The sequence below is a fragment of the Nerophis lumbriciformis genome, linkage group LG37, assembly GCF_033978685.3.
Source record: "Nerophis lumbriciformis linkage group LG37, RoL_Nlum_v2.1, whole genome shotgun sequence".
NCBI classification, from domain to species: domain Eukaryota; kingdom Metazoa; phylum Chordata; class Actinopteri; order Syngnathiformes; family Syngnathidae; genus Nerophis; species Nerophis lumbriciformis.
The window spans coordinates 7,513,554-7,532,857 of record NC_084584.2 but is presented as its reverse complement, the minus strand read 5'-3'; the positions used below and the strand labels follow the sequence as shown (position 1 = coordinate 7,532,857).

The 19,304-nt window shown below is 38.2% G+C and overlaps 1 protein-coding gene across 4 annotated transcripts in view; it reads left to right on the top strand.

Moving 5' to 3' along the window:
• Positions 1-19,304, top strand: part of LOC133577302 (SUN domain-containing ossification factor-like) — a 54,823-nt gene that overhangs the window by 14,533 nt on the left and 20,986 nt on the right. For all 4 annotated transcript variants that reach the window (XM_072912527.1, XM_072912525.1, XM_072912526.1 and 1 more), the window contains exons 6-13: positions 3,682-3,805; positions 3,906-4,035; positions 9,477-9,601; positions 9,750-9,817; positions 9,884-9,991; positions 14,276-14,381; positions 14,932-14,987; positions 18,750-18,832. In XM_072912527.1, coding sequence (XP_072768628.1) covers positions 3,682-3,805; positions 3,906-4,035; positions 9,477-9,601; positions 9,750-9,817; positions 9,884-9,991; positions 14,276-14,381; positions 14,932-14,987; positions 18,750-18,832 — 800 coding nt within the window. The remainder of the gene's footprint in view (positions 1-3,681; positions 3,806-3,905; positions 4,036-9,476; positions 9,602-9,749; positions 9,818-9,883; positions 9,992-14,275; positions 14,382-14,931; positions 14,988-18,749; positions 18,833-19,304) is intronic.

Genomic DNA, 19,304 nt, shown 5'->3' with positions numbered 1-19,304 from the left:
TAATCAATCATTACTAGGTTTGTACTAGTATAGTACCGCGGTACTAATCAATCATTACTAGGGTTGTACTAGTATAGTACTGCGATACTAATCAATCATTACTAGCCTTGTACTAGTATAGTACCGCGGTACTAATCAATCATTACATTCTACTAGTATAGTACCGCGCTACTAATCAATCATTACATTCTACTAGTATAGTACCGCGCTACTAATCAATCATTACTAGGCTTGTACTAGTATAGTACTGCGGTACTAATCAATCATTACATTCTACTAGTATAGTACCGCGCTACTAATCAATCATTACATTCTACTAGTATAGTACCGCGCTACTAATCAATCATTACTAGGCTTGTACTAGTATAGTACTGCGATACTAATCAATCATTACTAGGCTTGTACTAGTATAGTACCGCGGTACTAATCAATCATTACTAGGGTTGTACTAGTATAGTACTGCGATACTAATCAATCATTACTAGGCTTGTACTAGTATAGTTTCACGGTACTAATCAATCATTACTAGGGTTGTACTAGTATAGTACTGCAATACTAATAAATCATTACTAGGCTTGTACTAGTATAGTATCGCGCTACTAATCAATCATTAGTAGGCTTGTACTAGTATAGTACCGCGCTACTAATCAATCATTACTCGTCTTGTACTAGTATAGTACCACGGTACTAATCAATCATTACTAGGGTTGTACTAGTATAGTACTGCGATACTAATCAATCATTACTAGGGTTGTACTAGTATAGTACCGCGGTACTAATCAATCATTAGTAGGCTTGTACTAGTATAGTACTGCGATACTAATCAATCATTACTAGGCTTGTACTAGTATAGTACCGCGGTACTAATCAATCATTACTAGGCTTTTACTAGTATAGTACCGCGGTACTAATCAATCATTACTAGGCTTGTACTCGTATAGTACCGCGGTACTACTCAATCATTACTAGGCTTGTACTAGTATAGTACCGCGGTACTAATCAATCATTACTAGGCTTGTACTAGTATAGTTTCACGGTACTAATCAATCATTACTAGGGTTGTACTAGTATAGTACTGCAATACTAATAAATCATTACTAGGCTTGTACTAGTATAGTACCGCAATACTAATAAATCATTACTAGGCTTGTACTAGTATAGTACCGCGGTACTAATCATTACTAGCCTTGTACCAGTATAGTACTGCGGTACTAATCAATCATTACTAGCCTTGTACTAGTATAGTACCGCGGTACTAATCAATCATTACTAGGGTTGTACTAGTATAGTACCGCGGTACTAATCAATCATATTCGCTACTATACTCTGTTGGAAAAGTACCGTTTCACCTTTTTTTTTAACGGACATGTCGTCATGTGGTGACATTGCTGCTTTTAGGAGCAGAGGAGCATGTATGGCAGCGCGCACACACAGAGTACTTACAAGCAGACACAGTGTGTAGACAGAAAAGGGAGAACGGACGCATTTTGGTGTAAAAAGTCAAGATAAAGGTGAAGTTAGCTAACTAGCAGCTAACATCCATCCACAGTGTTTTAGCTACTTCTAAATCACTAATCCTCGTCTCCATGGTGACAAGTAAAGTATGTTTATTTCAAGTAACATTATCACTGGAGGTCGAGGAATAGCTAAACATGCTTCACGACACACTGTAGCTCACCAGCATCAAAATGTAAACAAACACCATGGGTGGATCTACACCTGACATCCACTGTGATGATATCAAGTACAGGCACGTACCTAGTCGATACTACCGTATTTTCCGCACCATAAGGTGCCCTGGGTTAAAAGCCGCGCCTTCAATGAACGGCATATTTCAAAACTTTGTCCACCTATAAGCCGCCCTGTGTTGTAAGCCGCATCTAACTGCGCTAAAGGAATGTCAAAAAAACAGTCAGATAGGTCAGTCAAACTTTAATAATATATTAAAAACCAGCGTTCTAACAACTCTGTTCACTCCCAAAATGTACGCAAATGTGCAATCACAAACATACGTATATCAACATGGACAGAGCTGCGTGAAAAAAGCCACCCGGCCTCTTCGCGTAAACTTAAACTTACCTTAACCACTCGCTCATCTTTTCTTCATCCATCCATCCCTTCGAGTTAGCTTTTATGATGACGCCGGCTGGAAAGGTCTCTTTTGGCAAGGTCTTCCTTTTGAATATCACCACGGGTGGAAGTTTCTGGCCATTAGCATGGCAAGCTAGAACCACAGTGAAGGATGACTTCTCATTCCCTGTGGTGCGAATATTCACCGTACGTGCTCCCGTTGTATCCACAGTGCGGTTCACAGGAATATCAGTTGCTGTGAAATAGTAATCCGTGTGCGGATGGAGAGATTGCGTCTTTTCATGAACCGGATCCCTGTCGCTTAGTAGGAGCCATTTTGTGGTCTTTACAGATGTAAACACACAAAGGAAATGAAACGTACGGTGATATCCGCGCGCTTTTTCTTCTTCTACGCGGGCGGGTGGTTGCTTACAGTAGAAGAAGAAGCGCTTCCTGTTCTATGGGGGCGGGTGCTTACCTTGGCGGTTGCTTGCGTAGAAGAAGAAGCGCTTCCTGTTCTACCGGGAAAAAAGATGGCGGCTGTTTACCGAAGTTGCGAGACCGAAACTTTATGAAAATGAATCTTAATATTTATCCATATATAAAGCGCACCGGGTTAAAAGCCGCACTGTCAGCTTTTGAGTAAATTTGTGGTTTTTAGGTGCGGCTAATAGTGCGGAAAATACGGTACTATGATTATGTAAATATTTTTTGGCTTCACAACATCTTCTTTCGCTTTTTTAAAATTCATATTATGTCTATAAAGTCAGTAAATACGTCCCTCGACACATGAGGACTTCACTAATCCTGGCCTCCACGGTGACAAGTAAAGTACGTTTATTTCAAGTACCATTATCACTGGAGGACGAGGAATAGCTAAACATGCTTCACTACACACCGTAGGAGGATACAATAGCTCACCGCTAACACTCCTGAATGTAAACAAATGCCATGGGTGGATCTACACTTGACATCCACTGTAATGATACCAAGTGCAAGAGTGTATCTAATCGATACTACTATGATTACATTGATATTTTTTTATCATCACACAATCTTTTTTCCTTTTTTTAAAATTCATGTCAGTAAATATGTCCCTGGACACATGAGGACTTTGAATATGACCAATGTACGATCCTGTAACTACTTGGTATCAGATCCATGCGTAAATGTGTGGTATCATCCAAAACTGATGTCAAGTATCAAAGAAGAGAAGAATAAGTGATTATTACATTTGAACAGAAGTGTAGATAGAACATGTTAAAACAGAAAATAAGCAGATATTAACAGTAAATGAATAATCCATTTTTACAGTTTGTCCCTCATAAAGTGTACAAAATAATAGGTGTATAAATGACACAATATGTTACTGCAGACTAATTAGGAGTCTTTGTTTGTTTACTTACTACTAAAAGACAAGTTGTCTATTTTATTTAAGGACTAAATGACAATAATAAACATATGTTTCATGTACACTAACATTTGTGGTTATAATAAAGACAATAATGACATTTTTTGTGCTCCCCTTTATTTAGAGTAGTGTGTAAATAGGTGTTGCCATGGTGACAAGCCTCCATGTTACTATGTCATGTGTTGTTGTTGTTGTGACAGACTTCCTCCCCTCATTCTGGAGAACATGTCCAACGCTCACACAACCGGCACCAAAAGTCACACGGACCCTTCTCCAGGTGCTCAGCACCAGGATGGGAACATGTCTCACTCTCTGAAGGAGGAAGTAAGTCATCAACTTCCTGTCTTTCAACTCGCAGCCAGTGAAGTTGTGAATGTTAAGTGTGTGGATGAGGAGGAAGTGGTGACCACATTCTCCCGTGTAGGACCAGAGTGCAGTGGACACAGACCTCAGTGCAGTGGACACAGACCTCAGTGGGACCAGCAAGGACCCGGAGGAAATTCCCACATTCGATGAGTGGAAGCGGAAAGTGATGGAGGTGGAGAAAGAAAAAAGTAAGATGTTTGACCTGGTGTGGCTTATCCACTCCCACATACATGCATTATTATGTCTTATCCACTCTCACATACATGCATTATTATGTCTTATCCACTCTCACATACATGCATTATTATGTCTTATCCACTCTCACATACATGCATTATTATGTCTTATCCACTCTCACACATACATGCATTATTATGCCTTATCCACTCTCACATACATGCATTATTATGGCTTATCCACTCTCACATACATGCATTATTATGTCTTATCCACTCTCACATACATGCATTATTATGTCTTATCCACTCTCAGATACATGCATTATTATGGCTTATCCACTCTCACATACATGCATTATTATGGCTTATCCACTCTCACATACATGCATTATTATGGCTTATCCACTCCCACATGCATGCATTATTATGGCTTATCCACTCCCACATACATGCATTATTATGGCTTATCCACTCTCACATACATGCATTATTATGGCTTATCCACTCCCACATACATGCATTATTATGGCTTATCCACTCTCACATACATGCATTATTATGGCTTATCCATTCTCACATACATGCATTATTATGTATTATCCACTCTCACATACATGCATTATTATGGCTTATCCATTCTCACATACATGCATTATTATGTATTATCCACTCTCACATACATGCATTATTATGTCTTATCCACTCTCACATACATGCATTATTATGGCTTATCCACTCCCACATACATGCATTATTATGGCTTATCCACTCTCACATACATGCATTATTATGGCTTATCCACTCTCACATACATGCATTATTATGGCTTATCCACTCTCACATACATGCATTATTATGTCTTATCCACTCTCACATACATGCATTATTATGGCTTATCCACTCTCACATACATGCATTATTATGGCTTATCCACTCTCACATACATGCATTATTATGGCTTATCCACTCTCACATACATGCATTATTATGTCTTATCCACTCTCACATACATGCATTATTATGTCTTATCCACTCTCACATACATGCATTATTATGTCTTATCCACTCCCACATACATGCATTATTATGTCTTATCCACTCTCACATACATGCATTATTATGTCTTATCCACTCTCACATACATGCATTATTATGTCTTATCCACTCTCACATACATGCATTATTATGTCTTATCCACTCTCACATACATGCATTATTATGTCTTATCCACTCCCACATACATGCATTATTATGTCTTATCCACTCTCACATACATGCATTATTATGTCTTATCCACTCTCACATACATGCATTATTATGGCTTATCCACTCTCACATACATGCATTATTATGTCTTATCCACTCTCACATACATGCATTATTATGTCTTATCCACTCTCACATACATGCATTATTATGTCTTATCCACTCTCACATACATGCATTATTATGTCTTATCCACTCTCACATACATGCATTATTATGGCTTATCCACTCTCACATACATGCATTATTATGTCTTATCCACTCTCACATACATGCATTATTATGTCTTATCCACTCTCACATACATGCATTATTATGTCTTATCCACTCTCACATACATGCATTATTATGTCTTATCCACTCTCACATACACGCATTATTATGCCTTATCCACTCTCACATACATGCATTATTATGGCTTATCCACTCTCACATACATGCATTATTATGTCTTATCCACTCTCACATACATGCATTATTATGTCTTATCCACTCTCAGATACATGCATTATTATGTCTTATCCACTCTCACATACATGCATTATTATGTCTTATCCACTCTCACATACATGCATTATTATGGCTTATCCACTCTCACATACATGCATTATTATGTCTTATCCACTCTCACATACATGCATTATTATGTCTTATCCACTCTCACATACATGCATTATTATGTCTTATCCACTCTCACATACATGCATTATTATGTCTTATCCACTCTCACATACATGCATTATTATGGCTTATCCACTCTCACATACATGCATTATTATGTCTTATCCACTCTCACATACATGCATTATTATGTCTTATCCACTCTCACATACATGCATTATTATGTCTTATCCACTCTCACATACACGCATTATTATGCCTTATCCACTCTCACATACATGCATTATTATGGCTTATCCACTCTCACATACATGCATTATTATGTCTTATCCACTCTCACATACATGCATTATTATGTCTTATCCACTCTCAGATACATGCATTATTATGGCTTATCCACTCTCACATACATGCATTATTATGGCTTATCCACTCTCACATACATGCATTATTATGGCTTATCCACTCCCACATGCATGCATTATTATGGCTTATCCACTCCCACATACATGCATTATTATGGCTTATCCACTCTCACATACATGCATTATTATGGCTTATCCACTCCCACATACATGCATTATTATGGCTTATCCACTCTCACATACATGCATTATTATGGCTTATCCATTCTCACATACATGCATTATTATGTATTATCCACTCTCAGATACATGCATTATTATGTCTTATCCACTCTCACATACATGCATTATTATGGCTTATCCACTCTCACATACATGCATTATTATGTCTTATCCACTCTCACATACATGCATTATTATGTCTTATCCACTCTCACATACATGCATTATTATGTCTTATCCACTCTCACATACATGCATTATTATGTCTTATCCACTCTCACATACATGCATTATTATGGCTTATCCACTCCCACATACATGCATTATTATGGCTTATCCACTCTCACATACATGCATTATTATGTCTTATCCACTCTCACATACATGCATTATTATGTCTTATCCACTCTCAGATACATGCATTATTATGGCTTATCCACTCTCACATACATGCATTATTATGGCTTATCCACTCTCACATACATGCATTATTATGGCTTATCCACTCCCACATGCATGCATTATTATGGCTTATCCACTCCCACATACATGCATTATTATGGCTTATCCACTCTCACATACATGCATTATTATGGCTTATCCACTCCCACATACATGCATTATTATGGCTTATCCACTCTCACATACATGCATTATTATGGCTTATCCATTCTCACATACATGCATTATTATGTATTATCCACTCTCACATACATGCATTATTATGGCTTATCCATTCTCACATACATGCATTATTATGTATTATCCACTCTCACATACATGCATTATTATGTCTTATCCACTCTCACATACATGCATTATTATGGCTTATCCACTCCCACATACATGCATTATTATGGCTTATCCACTCTCACATACATGCATTATTATGGCTTATCCACTCTCACATACATGCATTATTATGGCTTATCCACTCTCACATACATGCATTATTATGTCTTATCCACTCTCACATACATGCATTATTATGGCTTATCCACTCTCACATACATGCATTATTATGGCTTATCCACTCTCACATACATGCATTATTATGGCTTATCCACTCTCACATACATGCATTATTATGTCTTATCCACTCTCACATACATGCATTATTATGTCTTATCCACTCTCACATACATGCATTATTATGTCTTATCCACTCCCACATACATGCATTATTATGTCTTATCCACTCTCACATACATGCATTATTATGTCTTATCCACTCTCACATACATGCATTATTATGTCTTATCCACTCTCACATACATGCATTATTATGTCTTATCCACTCTCACATACATGCATTATTATGTCTTATCCACTCCCACATACATGCATTATTATGTCTTATCCACTCTCACATACATGCATTATTATGTCTTATCCACTCTCACATACATGCATTATTATGGCTTATCCACTCTCACATACATGCATTATTATGTCTTATCCACTCTCACATACATGCATTATTATGTCTTATCCACTCTCACATACATGCATTATTATGTCTTATCCACTCTCACATACATGCATTATTATGTCTTATCCACTCTCACATACATGCATTATTATGGCTTATCCACTCTCACATACATGCATTATTATGGCTTATCCACTCTCACATACATGCATTATTATGTCTTATCCACTCTCACATACATGCATTATTATGGCTTATCCACTCTCACATACATGCATTATTATGTCTTATCCACTCTCACATACATGCATTATTATGTCTTATCCACTCTCACATACATGCATTATTATGGCTTATCCACTCTCACATACATGCATTATTATGTCTTATCCACTCTCACATACATGCATTATTATGGCTTATCCACTCTCACATACATGCATTATTATGGCTTATCCACTCTCACATACATGCATTATTATGGCTTATCCACTCTCACATACATGCATTATTATGTCTTATCCACTCTCACATACATGCATTATTATGTCTTATCCACTCCCACATACATGCATTATTATGTCTTATCCACTCTCACATACATGCATTATTATGTCTTATCCACTCTCACATACATGCATTATTATGTCTTATCCACTCTCACATACATGCATTATTATGTCTTATCCACTCTCACATACATGCATTATTATGGCTTATCCACTCTCACATACATGCATTATTATGTCTTATCCACTCTCACATACATGCATTATTATGTCTTATCCACTCTCACATACATGCATTATTATGGCTTATCCACTCTCACATACATGCATTATTATGGCTTATCCACTCTCACATACATGCATTATTATGTCTTATCCACTCTCACATACATGCATTATTATGGCTTATCCACTCCCACATACATGCATTATTATGTCTTATCCACTCTCACATACATGCATTATTATGTCTTATCCACTCTCACATACATGCATTATTATGTCTTATCCACTCTCACATACATGCATTATTATGGCTTATCCACTCCCACATACATGCATTATTATGTCTTATCCACTCTCACATACATGCATTATTATGGCTTATCCACTCCTACATACATGCATTATTATGTCTTATCCACTCCTACATACATGCATTATTATGTCTTATCCACTCCTACATACATGCATTATTATGTCTTATCCACTCTCACATACATGCATTATTATGGCTTATCCACTCTCACATACATGCATTATATTGTACAACCATCTTTATTTGAAAGACTGTTTACATGTCTGCTACTAAATTGCAACATTTAGGGTGGGCAGCATCATTTCTGTCAATACACCAAAGGTGTACAAAGTCTTACATTGTAGTAATAAAACGAGCAATACAGCAAAATGATATCATGGAACAAGATATGTTGATACTGGTGATTCAACTCACAAAAAAAAAATGCAGCTGTCAGGCAATGATGCAAATGATACCACAAGTAGATTGACAATGTGTGATTTGTGATATTTCCACAGCTCAGTCTACACACACATCTACTAACGGGGGCTCCAGTGTGGTGAAGAAGGTCCAAAAGAATTTCAACAATTACGCTTCTGTGGAGTGTGGGGCAAAGATCCTGGGTGCTAACCCAGAAGCTAAGGTACAACTTCAATGATTAAAGATCCTGGGTGCTAACCCAGAAGCTAAGGTACAACTTCAATGATTAAAGATCCTGGGTGCTAACCCAGAAGCTAAGGTACACACTACAACATCACAAAGATACTTTGACATGTTTGTGTCCCATCCAGAGCACGTCGGCCATACTGAAGGAGAACATGGACTTGTACATGCTAAATCCCTGCAGTAATAAGATCTGGTATGTGCTTGGCATGAAGTCTACAAAGACATGATTTGACAGAAGTTGTTGGTCCCCACTTTGCAGGTTCATCATTGAGCTGTGTGAGCGCATTCAGGTGAAGCAGTTAGACATGGCAAACTTTGAACTCTTCTCCTCCACACCCAAGGACTTCCTGCTCTCCATCAGTGATCGGTAAGCACAAAGGTCTTTGTCAGTTCCTCCACAATCCCAGTCTCTTTGTCAGTTCCTCCACAATCCAAGTCTCTTTGTCAGTTCCTCCACAATCCAAGTGTCTTTGTCAGTTCCTCCACAATCCAAGTCTCTTTGTCAGTTCCTCCACAATCCAAGTGTCTTTGTCAGTTCCTCCACAATCCAAGTGTCTTTGTCAGTTCCTCCACAATCCAAGTGTCTTTGTCAGTTCCTCCACAATCCAAGTGTCTTTGTCAGTTCCTCCACAATCCCAGTCTCTTTGTCAGTTCCTCCACAATCCAAGTGTCTTTGTCAGTTCCTCCACAATCCAAGTGTCTTTGTCAGTTCCTCCACAATCCAAGTCTCTTTGTCAGTTCCTCCACATCCAAGTGTCTTTGTCAGTTCCTCCACAATCCAAGTGTCTTTGTCAGTTCCTCCACAATCCAAGTGTCTTTGTCAGTTCCTCCACAATCCAAGTGTCTTTGTCAGTTCCTCCACAATCCAAGTGTCTGTCAGTTCCTCCACAATCCAAGTGTCTTTGTCAGTTCCTCCACAATCAAAGTGTCTTTGTCAGTTCCTCCACAATCCAAGTGTCTTTGTCAGTTCCTCCACAATCCAAGTCTCTTTGTCAGTTCCTCCACAATCCAAGTGTCTTTGTCAGTTCCTCCACAATCCAAGTGTCTTTGTCAGTTCCTCCACAATCCAAGTGTCTTTGTCAGTTCCTCCACAATCAAAGTGTCTTTGTCAGTTCCTCCGCAATCCAAGTGTCTTTGTCAGTTCCTCCGCAATCCAAGTGTCTTTGTCAGTTCCTCCACAATCCAAGTCTCTTTGTCAGTTCCTCCACAATCCAAGTCTCTTTGTCAGTTCCTCCACAATCCAAGTGTCTTTGTCAGTTCCTCCACAATCCAAGTCTCTTTGTCAGTTCCTCCACAATCCAAGTGTCTTTGTCAGTTCCTCCACAATCCAAGTGTCTTTGTCAGTTCCTCCACAATCAAAGTGTCTTTGTCAGTTCCTCCACAATCCCAGTCTCTTTGTCAGTTCCTCCACAATCCAAGTCTCTTTGTCAGTTCCTCCACAATCCAAGTCTCTTTGTCAGTTCCTCCACAATCCAAGTCTCTTTGTCAGTTCCTCCACAATCCAAGTGTCTTTGTCAGTTCCTCCACAATCCAAGTCTCTTTGTCAGTTCCTCCACAATCCAAGTGTCTTTGTCAGTTCCTCCACAATCCAAGTCTCTTTGTCAGTTCCTCCACAATCCAAGTCTCTTTGTCAGTTCCTCCACAATCCAAGTGTCTTTGTCTGTTCCTCCACAATCCAAGTCTCTTTGTCAGTTCCTCCACAATCCAAGTGTCTTTGTCAGTTCCTCCACAATCCAAGTGTCTTTGTCAGTTCCTCCACAATCCAAGTGTCTTTGTCAGTTCCTCCACAATCCAAGTGTCTTTGTCAGTTCCTCCACAATCCAAGTCTCTTTGTCAGTTCCTCTACAATCCAAGTGTCTTTGTCAGTTCCTCCACAATCCAAGTGTCTTTGTCAGTTCCTCCACAATCCAAGTGTCTTTGTCAGTTCCTCCACAATCCAAGTGTCTTTGTCAGTTCCTCCACAATCCAAGTGTCTTTGTCAGTTCCTCCACAATCCAAGTGTCTTTGTCAGTTCCTCCACAATCCAAATGTCTTTGTCAGTTCCTCCACAATCCAAGTCTCTTTGTCAGTTCCTCCACAATCCAAGTCTCTTTGTCAGTTCCTCCACAATCCAAGTGTCTTTGTCAGTTCCTCCACAATCCAAGTGTCTTTGTCAGTTCCTCCACAATCCCAGTCTCTTTGTCAGTTCCTCCACAATCCAAGTGTCTTTGTCAGTTCCTCCACAATCCAAGTGTCTTTGTCAGTTCCTCCACAATCCAAGTGTCTTTGTCAGTTCCTCCACAATCCAAGTCTCTTAGTCAGTTCCTCCACAATCCAAGTGTCTTTGTCAGTTCCTCCACAATCCAAGTGTCTTTGTCAGTTCCTCCACAATCAAAGTGTCTTTGTCAGTTCCTCCACAATCAAAGTGTCTTTGTCAGTTCCTCCACAATCAAAGTGTCTTTGTCAGTTCCTCCACAATCCAAGTGTCTTTGTCAGTTCCTCCACAATCCAAGTCTCTTTGTCAGTTCCTCCACAATCCCAGTCTCTTTGTCAGTTCCTCCACAATCCCAGTCTCTTTGTCAGTTCTTCCACAATCCCAGTCTCTTTGTCAGTTCCTCCACAATCCAAGTGTCTTTGTCAGTTCCTCCACAATCCAAGTGTCTTTGTCAGTTCCTCCACAATCCAAGTGTCTTTGTCAGTTCCTCCACAATCCAAGTGTCTTTGTCAGTTCCTCCACAATCCAAGTGTCTTTGTCAGTTCCTCCACAATCCAAGTGTCTTTGTCAGTTCCTCCACAATCCAAGTGTCTTTGTCAGTTCCTCCACAATCCAAGTGTCTTTGTCAGTTCCTCCACAATCCAAGTGTCTTTGTCAGTTCCTCCACAATCCAAGTGTCTTTGTCAGTTCCTCCACAATCCAAGTGTCTTTGTCAGTTCCTCCACAATCCAAGTGTCTTTGTCAGTTCCTCCACAATCACAGTCTCTTTGTCAGTTCCTCCACAATCCAAGTGTCTTTGTCGGTTCCTCCACAATCCAAGTCTCTTTGTCAGTTCCTCCACAATCCAAGTGTCTTTGTCAGTTCCTCCACAATCCAAGTCTCTTTGTCAGTTCCTCCACAATCCAAGTGTCTTTGTCAGTTCCTCCACAATCCAAGTGTCTTTGTCAGTTCCTCCACAATCCAAGTGTCTTTGTCAGTTCCTCCACAATCCAAGTCTCTTTGTCAGTTCCTCCACAATCCAAGTCTCTTAGTCAGTTTTTCCACAATCCAAGTGTCTTTGTCAGTTCCTCCACAATCCAAGTGTCTTTGTCAGTTCCTCCACAACCCAAGTGTCTTTGTCAGTTCCTCCACAATCCAAGTCTCTTTGTCAGTTCCTCCACAATCCAAGTCTCTTTGTCAGTTCCTCCACAATCCAAGTCTCTTTGTCAGTTCCTCCACAATCCAAGTCTCTTAGTCAGTTCCTCCACAATCCAAGTGTCTTTGTCAGTTCCTCCACAATCCAAGTGTCTTTGTCAGTTCCTCCACAATCCAAGTCTTTTTGTCAGTTCCTCCACAATCCAAGTGTCTTTGTCAGTTCCTCCACAATCCAAGTCTTTTTGTCAGTTCCTCCACAATCCAAGTGTCTTTGTCAGTTCCTCCACAATCCAAGTCTCTTTGTCAGTTCCTCCACAATCCAAGTGTCTTTGTCAGTTCCTCCACAATCCAAGTCTCTTTGTCAGTTCCTCCACAATCCCAGTCTCTTTGTCAGTTCTTCCACAATCCAAGTGTCTTTGTCAGTTCCTCCACAATCCAAGTGTCTTTGTCAGTTCCTCCACAATCCAAGTGTCTTTGTCAGTTCCTCCACAATCCAAGTGTCTTTGTCAGTTCCTCCACAATCCAAGTGTCTTTGTCAGTTCCTCCACAATCCAAGTGTCTTTGTCAGTTCCTCCACAATCCAAGTCTCTTTGTCAGTTCCTCCACAATCCAAGTGTCTTTGTCAGTTCCTCCACAATCCAAGTGTCTTTGTCAGTTCCTCCACAATCAAAGTGTCTTTGTCAGTTCCTCCACAATCCAAGTGTCTTTGTCAGTTCCTCCACAATCCCAGTCTCTTTGTCAGTTCCTCCACAATCCAAGTGTCTTTGTCAGTTCCTCTACAATCCCAGTCTCTTTGTCAGTTCCTCCACAATCCCAGTGTCTTTGTCAGTTCCTCCACAATCCAAGTGTCTTTGTCAGTTCCTCCACAATCCAAGTGTCTTTGTCAGTTCCTCCACAATCCAAGTGTCTTTGTCAGTTCCTCCACAATCCCAGTCTCTTTGTCAGTTCCTCCACAATCCAAGTGTCTTTGTCAGTTCCTCTACAATCCAAGTGTCTTTGTCAGTTCCTCCACAATCCAAGTGTCTTTGTCAGTTCCTCCACAATCCAAGTGTCTTTGTCAGTTCCTCCACAATCCAAGTGTCTTTGTCAGTTCCTCCACAATCAAAGTGTCTTTGTCAGTTCCTCCACAATCCAAGTGTCTTTGTCAGTTCCTCCACAATCCCAGTCTCTTTGTCAGTTCCTCCACAATCCAAGTGTCTTTGTCAGTTCCTCTACAATCCAAGTGTCTTTGTCAGTTCCTCCACAATCCAAGTGTCTTAGTCAGTTCCTCCACAATCCAAGTGTCTTTGTCAGTTCCTCCACAATCCAAGTCTGCTCCTGCAGGTACCCCACCAACAAATGGCTCAAGTTGGGAACCTTCCATGGCCGTGATGAACGCATCGTGCAAAGCTTCCCACTGGATGAGCATCTTTATGCCAAATATGTCAAGGTAATATTTACTACCATCCTCCATTTTCAACACAATATTCTAGGGGCTGTTTGTTGGTGTGTCACCTGATGCTGACGACTTGAAATCACACAGTAGTGATGATAACATCCACATTTTATCATGGAGGAGGAAAAAAAAGTCCTCCTTTCTGTCCGATGCCACATGGAAGTGCTTGCTTTTTGTTTGTCCATACTCCTTTTTATGCACTTCACAAGAACACTGTGTGTGTCATATAAATATGTCACTTTTATTACTATATATTATGTTGTGTGGTATATGTCATGACTTGTGCCATATAAATATGTCACTTTCATTACAATGGCAAGATGGTGAGACTGATTGAATAGCAACATTGTCTTGATAAAAGTGTTTTTTTCTTGCTTCAGATGTTCACCAAGTACATGAAGGTCAGCATGTTGTGCATACTTGCTTGTGTTGTGCTGATCATGTCAAGTGTCAGGGAATAAGTGTTAATCAAAGTAGTAAATGCTGCTAATGTCTTCACACAGTGTTTGTGTTGGAGTAATCACTCAATCATCTTCCATTGTAGGTGGAGCTGCTCTCTCACTTTGGATCAGAACATTTCTGTCCTCTCAGTCTCATTAGGTACGTCATGATTTAATAACTTCATTAGGTAGGTCATGATTTAATAACTTCATTAGGTACGTCATGATTTAATAACTTCATTAGGTAGGTCATGATTTAATAACTTCATTAGGTACGTCATGATTTAATAACTTCATTAGGTAGGTCATGATTTAATAACTTCATTAGGTACGTCATGATTTAATAACTTCATTAGGTAGGTCATGATTTAATAACTTCATTAGGTAGGTCATGATTTAATAACTTCATTAGGTAGGTCATGATTTAATAACTTCATTAGGTAGGTCATGATTTAATAACTTCATTAGGTAGGTCATGATTTAATAACTTCATTAGGTAGGTCATGATTTAATAACTTCATTAGGTAGGTCATGATTTAATAACTTCATTAGGTACGTCATGATTTAATAACTTCATTAGGTAGGTCATGATTTAATAACATCATTAGGTACGTCATGATTTAATAACTTCATTAGGTAGGTCATGATTTAATAACTTCATTAGGTACGTCATGATTTAATAACTTCATTAGGTAGGTCATGATTTAATAACTTCATTAGGTACGTCATGATTTAATAACTTCATTAGGTAGGTCATGATTTAATAACTTCATTAGGTACGTCATGATTTAATAACTTCATTAGGTAGGTCATGATTTAATAACTTCATTAGGTAGGTCATGATTTAATAACTTCATTAGGTAGGTCATGATTTAATAACTTCATTAGGTAGGTCATGATTTAATAACTTCATTAGGTACGTCATGATTTAATAACTTCATTAGGTAGGTCATGATTTAATAACTTCATTAGGTACGTCATTATTTAATAACTTCATTAGGTAGGTCATGATTTAATAACTTCATTAGGTACGTCATGATTTAATAACTTCATTAGGTAGGTCATGATTTAATAACTTCATTAGGTACGTCATGATTTAATAACTTCATTAGGTACGTCATGATTTAATAACTTCATTAGGTACGTCATGATTTGATAACTTCATTAGGTACGTCATGATTTAATAACTTCATTAGGTAGGTCATGATTTAATAACTTCATTAGGTAGGTCATGATTTAATAACTTCATTAGGTACGTCATGATTTAATAACTTCATTAGGTAGGTCATGATTTAATAACTTCATTAGGTAGGTCATGATTTAATAACTTCATTAGGTACGTCATGATTTAATAACTTCATTAGGTACGTCATGATTTAATAACTTCATTAGGTAAGTCATGATTTAATAACTTCATTAGGTAGGTCATGATTTAATAACTTCATTAGGTACGTCATGATTTAATAACTTCATTAGGTACGTCATGATTTAATAACTTCATTAGGTACGTCATGATTTAATAACTTCATTAGGTAGGTCATGATTTAATAACTTCATTAGGTACGTCATGATTTAATAACTTCATTAGGTACGTCATGATTTAATAACTTCATTAGGTAGGTCATGATTTAATAACTTCATTAGGTACGTCATGATTTAATAACTTCATTAGGTACGTCATGATTTAATAACTTCATTAGGTAGGTCATGATTTAATAACTTCATTAGGTAGGTCATGATTTAATAACTTCATTAGGTACGTCATGATTTAATAACTTCATTAGGTACGTCATGATTTAATAACTTCATTAGGCACGTCATGATTTAATAACTTCATTAGGTACGTCATGATTTAATAACTTCATTAGGTAGGTCATGATTTAATAACTTCATTAGGTAGGTCATGATTTAATAACTTCATTAGGTAGGTCATGATTTAATAACTTCATTAGGCACGTCATGATTTAATAACTTCATTAGGTACGTCATGATTTAATAACTTCATTAGGTACGTCATGATTTAATAACTTCATTAGGTAGGTCATGATTTAATAACTTCATTAGGTACGTCATGATTTAATAACTTACATGATGCATTGGAGACGTTATCCCTGGAAAAAAATGTTCTATTGATTGTTGTTTTGTAGGTGAAAGTGTTTAGTGTATTGTGCTCCTGAGTCAATGATCCATTTAAATGTATTATGACTTATTGAGTTCATTTGATTGTATTTTTCCACTACCAAATGGTTCAAGTCAGTCAAACTATTAATAGTTTTTAATAAGGATTTTTTTTTTTTCAGGCAAATTAATGCACTTGAAATCTTTTCTGTTGCAGATGAAAAAACAATGTTAATTAAAGCTACAAGCAGCATTGGTCGGGCCCGCACATTTGGCAGGTGCTAGTCCTAAGTGTCCCAATACTTTGGTTCAGTTTTCGTCATAAGTGTCCCAATACTTTTGTCTACTTTTAATCAGAATTGTCCCAATACTTTTGTTTAGTGTACCTACCTTTTCTGCATTGTGTGGGCACGCTGGTGCTTCCTGCTTGTAAGCAGCCTTCTTGAAAAAACAGCAGCATCAGCGTAGCGGCTCTTTGAAGGGTCATAAAATCAAAACCGGAGCCGGTATCAAAACTCTTTCACTAACTTTCAATTAGAAGGGTTCAATCTCTCTCCTGTGTTAGTTTGAAGCCGAAACGTCAAACACGCTCAGAGGAGATAATGTTTGAAGAAAGGTGACCGGTTTTTACAAAAATGTTGTGTTGAAGGGGGAATAGCAAACTTCCTGTAGATTTTTGCTGGGGGTTGTCAATTTATGAAATGTAGGTCTAAGTGAGACCTACTGAGAGATTTTTGTTTCATATCTCTCCGACCTTCCCGGTGGGAGTTGCAGGCAGTTTTGTCATTTTTTTCTTCTGAGGAGCAGTTTTTTCTCCGTTTTATTCAAAAATTGCGGTAGGGCGCAATTTTTAAATTTGGGGTTAGGTTTTTTTATTAGATCACAATTTTTGCCAGTCCTGATGTGTGCGTTCAGTTTGGTGAGTTTTGAAGCCTGTTAAGGGGGTCAAATTACAGCTCAAAGAGGCAAAAGTGACTGTTTTTAGTACTTTTTTGTCTTGAAGGAGGAATTGCCAACTTCCTGTTGATTTTTGCCCGAGGAAATTAATTAATAAAAAGTAGGTCTAAATGAGACCTACATAGAGGTTTTTGTTTCATGTCTTTACAACATTTGTACTGGGAGTTAGAGGTAGTTTTTGTTTTAGGGGGCTCTAGAGCGCAATTTTGAGTTTTGGGGTTAGATTTTTTTTACCAAAGAGTTTTGTTCGCGTTTATTGATGTGTGCGTCAAATTTGGTGAGTTTTGAAGCATGTTAAGGGGGTCAAATTACAGCGCAAAGCTGCGGAATAATAATAATAATAAAGAAAGAATAAAACCTTACAAATTCAATAGGTCCTTATGTCCCATTGCATAAGGACTCCCTTTGGGAGTCCTTATACAATGGGCCATGCGGGCCCTAATAAAGAAAGAATAAAACCTTACAAATTCAATAGGTCCTTATGTCCCATTGCATAAGGACTCCCTTTGGGAGTCCTTATACAATGGGCCATGCGGGCCCTAATAAATAGTATATATATATATATATATATATATATATATATATATATATATATATATATATATATATATATATATATATATATATATATATATATATATATATATGTGTATATATACATGTGTATGTATGTATGTATGTATAATTTTATAGAGGAATGATACTAGTGATATTCCTAGTGTGGGGGGGGTGTGTGAATGTTGTCCTAGTTCTGTGTGGGGGTTAACAGGAAAGAATTGACCAGCACTGCTGCAGACCAACAGAATGCTTGAATAGAAGAAGAGACATTTGTACATTTGTGTTGCAGAGTGTTTGGCACCAGCATGGTGGAAGAGTATGATGAAATAGCTGAGCCTCATGTAAGAGCAGAAGACCAGGATGATGACTTGGGTACAGTAATCTTTGCTTCATCACTTCCACACCTGCATCAACCCTGGGAAATGCATACTAGTTATTCACCACATTCTAAACATCTTTCTATTATTATGACAGCCCGCTACACATGAAATAATGTTTAATCAGTATAGTCATGTGGCCTGAGGCTGAGCCAATCAGAGGCCATGATACTGAACAGCATGCTCTGATTGGTGGAGTGGCCAACACTCGTCTAGTATTGACATCATTTGACATTTTCATGCTCCATTTCTGCCCAAAATATGAACATAATGTGGGATAGAGTGAAGCTGACTGTACACATGTTATATAAATATACTTCACTTATTCATGACAAGTACACATGTTATTCATGACAAGTACACATGTTATTCATGACAAGTACACATGTTATTCATGACAAGTACACATGTTATTCATGACAAGTACACATGTTATTCATGACAAGTGTACACATGTTATTCATGAC